The 5577-nt window shown below is 28.8% G+C and overlaps 1 protein-coding gene across 1 annotated transcript; it reads right to left on the reverse strand.

The window, feature by feature from the left end:
* Nucleotides 1-252: 252 nt before the first annotated feature.
* On the reverse strand, nt 253-4733 carry LOC100741577 (spermatogenesis-associated protein 20). The gene is made up of 13 exons (XM_003487863.4): nt 4605-4733; nt 3981-4148; nt 3370-3736; nt 3157-3300; nt 2895-2984; nt 2545-2802; nt 2273-2452; nt 1997-2206; nt 1721-1913; nt 1461-1629; nt 1183-1391; nt 690-889; nt 253-599 (listed from the first exon to the last, which is right to left on the reverse strand). The coding sequence occupies exons 1-13, from the start codon at nt 4649-4651 to the stop codon at nt 339-341; spliced, it is 2496 nt and encodes an 831-aa protein (XP_003487911.1). The 5' UTR covers nt 4652-4733; the 3' UTR covers nt 253-338.
* Between the last annotated feature and the right edge of the window lie 844 nt (nt 4734-5577).

Consider the following 5577-nt stretch of genomic DNA (forward strand, 5'->3'; position numbering starts at 1 on the left):
TATATGAAAAATGATTATGGTTTAATTGTAAATATGATATATTTATCATTACCATATTAAATCGTTGGGTGTAGAAATTACAAATGAGTCGTACGCAATTATTTGTACACATTTATTTTATTCAAAGAAAAAACATTTATATGTACAAGCATATCCAACAAGTGTTATTCTTAATAATATAACAAATTCCATTGATGCTGCTGCAAATTATGATACAATACATACATGTAACTTGAGATTCGTTAAATTGTATTATTTTGCTATTTCTCTACTCTCACCATCAAAAACGATACAGTATCGGCTTTTTTAGTAAACTTAGTTACTAATTAGTAAGGATCTTATTTCTGTTCATCTAACAATGTTGCTAATTGTTCGGGACTCGTAACAGGCAACGAACACGTGCGATGTTTACATACATATACAGTTGTTCGATTATTCAGAGATTTCATATTTCTGAGATGTTGGTTTTTACGCAATAACACGCTGTTCGTTTCATCGGGATCAATTAAGAGAAGAATCCTGTTGGGTATCAAACGTTTATATATAACGCGAAGTAGCTCATCGGTATCCTTGGCACCTCGTTTTCCAACCACATAAATCTAAAACACGACATATACACGCAATCGTTTCAAAAGCTCATCAAGTTTTTGAAAATTGAATATGCTCGATGCATATAAGTTTGCACGCACTTGCGCTGCATCATCGTGGTAGCGTACGAGTGCTGATGTTAGTTGTGGAACCGCAACAGGTCTCTGCATCAGCAAATATCTGAATGCTCCGAACAGACGAGCAGCTTTATCCTTGAATTCGTCACAACCTAAGTAATCTGCCAACCTCAGCAAATTTTCAGCGGCAATCGAGTTACCGGATGGTTCCGCTCCGTCATAAACTATATGTGAAATTATAAATCTTCAAATACATATCTGATCTTTTTCTTCCATTCGTGTTACGACCTAATACTAAACGCAACTATCACAGTCTGATGAACTTAACGACTGGACGTAATGAAACGTTGAGCAGGCGCTGCTATAAATATTTGAATTACTTTCAGCTATGAGAATGCAGAATGTTGGTTTCTTTGATTTCATAGCTGAACGCAATCACAACCATCAGACGTATCATGTAAAACCATGAAAACTGTAATTGCTAAACTAAGATTATCTTGAAAATACTTAAATATACCTTCTTTAAGCCTGAGAATTATACTTGGATCGCTCGATGTTGTTAAGAAATATCCTCCATTTGTTTCATCCCAAAAATACTGATCTTGAAGATGTTGCAATTTCTCGGCAAATTCCAGCCACTCCTCGTTTAAATCAGATTCGTATAAATCCAACAACCCTTTTATAACAAACGCATAATCGTCTAAAAATCCAGGTATGGGTGTACTCCTAAAAATAATAAATATTAAAATGTACATTATGATACGCCGCGTAATTTAATAGCGATAATATACGTACATTTGTGTAATCGTGCCTTTTTCGTCACGGTAACAACTATGAAGTAATATATTCTTGGTTTCATCGAAAAGATATTCTTTAATAAATTTTGCGGCATCTGCCGCGTGCTCAATGTATTGTTTATTATTTACTGCCGCTCCCCCAAAAGCTAAACCACTTATCATAAGACCTAAATCCAGGTTGCTTATTAATTTAGCAGTTAAAAAAACATATATTAGCGTAAAGTATATGTAGAAAATATATTGTTTGTAACTCTTTACCATTCCATGATGTAATGATCTTGTCGTCTAAGTGAGGCCGCGGCCTTGCAGATCTAACTTTGTATAACATGGAACATGCTTCTTTCAAATACATTTTAGTTTCTTCAATTGGAAGATTGAAATATCTAGCAGTTTCTTCAATTTCATTGTATGCTATTAATACATTTTTTTGTCCCATCTCTCCATGTGGATCCTGATAAGTAACAGGTTATCGATTATGTATTTAGACATAGAATAGAAATTAATTATAGAAATAAGAAAAAGTATATAGCATACTTGATGCGATTTTACATTTCCTGATTCATTTACATTGAAATGGCGACAAAAAATATCCGAAAGTTTAACATGATTTTCATCAGAAACTTCTTTATTTAGAAGTGATTTAATTTCCATGGCAGACCACACATAAAAAGCACCTTCCTTTTTCGCATGTGTATCGTGCATAGGATAAGAATCTGCATCTTCAGCGCTATAAAACCCACCTTCCTAAAAAACATAAAATAGATAAATGTTAATGTACATATAATTCTGAAAACAGAGCAAATATAATACCTTGTGACGAAGATCTCTTATTACATATGTAGCGATATCATCAACAATTTCGGCAAAATAATTATCTTTAGTTACAAGATATGCATCTGCATATGATTTCATTAACTGACCCTGATCGTACAACATTTTTTCAAAGTGTGGAACGTGCCACTCACCGTCTGTAGCATATCTAGAAAAACCCTATTTAAAAATAGTAAACATTATTACAAATTATTTTGGAGCTAACATCGTGAATATTTTGTTTAATAGCTAATTAGGATTAAAATTCTTACCTGACCTACATGATCGTGAATGCCACCAAAAGACATTCTTTTTAAAGTGTAAACAGACATATACAAGCAAGGTCGTACAGACTCCACATTGGGTTGACGTGCATACATATGAAATAAAAAGTTAAAATTTACTGGCTGTGGAAATTTTGGTGATTGCATGTTATACGTAGAGCCAAACCCACCAAATTTCGGTTCAAATTCATTTACAAGTTGCTGAATACAAATTTTACTACATTCCAATGAAGGTATATCATGTACCTATGTAAAGAAATCATTATTCATTAATAATCACAATTCTTTTACGAAATAGCTTAAACAAGAGTACAACAATTTATTATTTATTAATTTACCTTAAGTGAATCTGGAATTTTAGAAATACTGTGTAAAGTTTCAAGATTGGTAGATCCAATCTCTGTAAGTTTACTTCTGGATTGATTCCACTAAAAAATATGAAATATAAAGAAACCGATATTGATATAACGTATTAATCTAACTATAATATGTAATGATTTATAATGTCTTAAATTCACTTGAATGGAATATGATTTGTTTATTAAACGCTATGTATTTATACTATATCAAATAATTCTTAAGAACTAAAGATATTTATACCTTTTGGGCAACACTGAGTAAAATTGTCTTAAATCCTGTTTGTCTAAATGTATCTTCTGGAGGAAAATAAGTCCCTCCAACTATAGGTTTTAAATCAGTGGTAAGAAAGACACTCATTGGCCATCCACCATGACCACTTGTTGCCTATGTGAAACGATAGCTTTTAATCTATATCATATTTGTTTAAAATACAATGTAATCACATTTACTTGCTTGTATAAAAGTCATGTATATCCTATCGATATCTGGTCTCTCTTCCTTGTCTACTTTTATATTAATGAAATTCTTATTCATTATTTCAGCAATTTCTTTATTTGTAAAAGATTCTTTTTCCATAACATGACACCAGTGACACGTAGAATAGCCAACAGATAAAAAGATACACTTGTTCTCTTTACTTGCTTTTTCCAATGCTTCGTCACACCATGGGTACCAATCAACTGGATTAGTAGCATGCTGTAGTAAATATGGTGACTTTTCTAAACTCAAACGATTCTTTTTTTGTATCGGCATATTTCCTGAATTATTGGTTGATGCCATATTTGCAAATAATGAAACTGTCAGTGATCTTTGGTTTATCCTATAAGATTTAAAATTAAAAAATTAATTATCAATATATTTGACTTTGGTGCATATATTTATAAAACATATAAAAATTGCAAATGGAAGATTTAAAATAAAAGAATAAGCAAGGACATGTAAATAATTGTGATATAAATTAATGAACAAAACACTACTTATTTTCATTGACATCGTTTTAATATACTTTTATTAAATGAAAGGTTACTATAAATATTACATGAATGTATGTTTGTGTGTTCTACCTGTTTAATCGCTGTATAGTTAGAGACATGAAACTACGTTGAGATAAATATGATCTTATTCCAAGATTCCGAATCCACCACTTTTTAGATAATAAAGACGTATAGTCAACTATTGACAAAAAACAATATCTTCCCAAAGTCATAACACTCCTTACATAAAATATGTACCTAACAAAAAGTAAAGTTCCGAAAATAAATATGAAAATAAATTCTGCAAATTTCTATATGTAGAATATATAATAAAATATTAAGCATTCATTTTGACATCATAAAATATAAATCCAATTAATTTCATTACTAATCTATCAACATTATTTGTTTAATTTAATTAAATTGCAGAAGATTTTTAACACGTAAACATATTGTGAACTTTTAGATTCTATTTTCAAATAATAGAAACTTTGCATCAATTTTTTCTTATACTCGTTACATTTATACATGAATAGCTATCATTTTCTTCAACAGAATTGGAATCTCACAAAATTTTAATTATTTCATTTATCATCAAAAATTATTTAATTTCAACTTAGGTAAGGTAACTAAGGTAACTAACATAATTAAGATTAGAAGCTACTTATTTAGTTTATACCATAAAAATATTTACACAAATTGTATTCAACATACATTAATTTGCATCCTTCCTTACTGTAAAGTCCACCATCGCAGTACATGTAAATACGAATAATGGCGAGTTACTACTAAAGTGCTATATATCTGGTACTTCATACTATACATAAAATGCATTTATAAACTGTACATATCCGAAAAGAAAGTATTATTATTATAATAAAATACATACTATTAACTACAAAATATATTTATTTCTTAGCTTAATATATATTAGCTCAAAATAGCTCAAAATATATTAATTTTGTAGCTTAAACATTTCATTCAAATAATAATAAAAAATATTGCAATATAAAATTATGAAATATGTACGAAATATTTTTTGCGATTATTATTATATACAGATACATTTACGGAAATAACAGATAATTTTTGATATACGATAGTTGCTTACAAATAAATGATATAGCTATATTCTTATACCACAAGAAAAAATGGTGGAATATTATTTTATAAATTAATATTTAAATATCGTACATAAAAGTTACAATTAAAGTTTCAGATAACAAACGCAAGAAAAACGAACATATAGAAAATATAAAAATAAATTATCTAGGATTATGTACATGCAGAAAAAAAACTTTCTCTCTAATATAAATATATATATCACGTTTAAGCGTTAAATCCAAGATATTCAATTATTTAAGCAAAATTGTGTAATTTATTATTGACATATGACTCGAATCTAGTGACTTCTTTTTTTATATATTCGAATATATCTAATATTTACAATTCTATTTAGTTATTTGTAGTGAATGACATTGTAATCAAAAGGAATACATTAAGCTTAACTAAACTAGAGTAAGCTAAATTAATCTAGATTAATCTAAAATTGTAATGAATTTTTAGAAAAATATTATTAAAACTTCGGAACACTTCTTAAAAACAATATAAATGTAATTGAATGAATTTGTTACAAAATATGTTTATATATATTATCTGAAAATGTATGTATACATATTGTTTCATT

This window comes from Bombus impatiens, unplaced genomic scaffold (genome assembly GCF_000188095.3).
Source record: "Bombus impatiens unplaced genomic scaffold, BIMP_2.2 scf_0203, whole genome shotgun sequence".
Taxonomy (NCBI): Eukaryota; Metazoa; Arthropoda; class Insecta; order Hymenoptera; family Apidae; genus Bombus; species Bombus impatiens.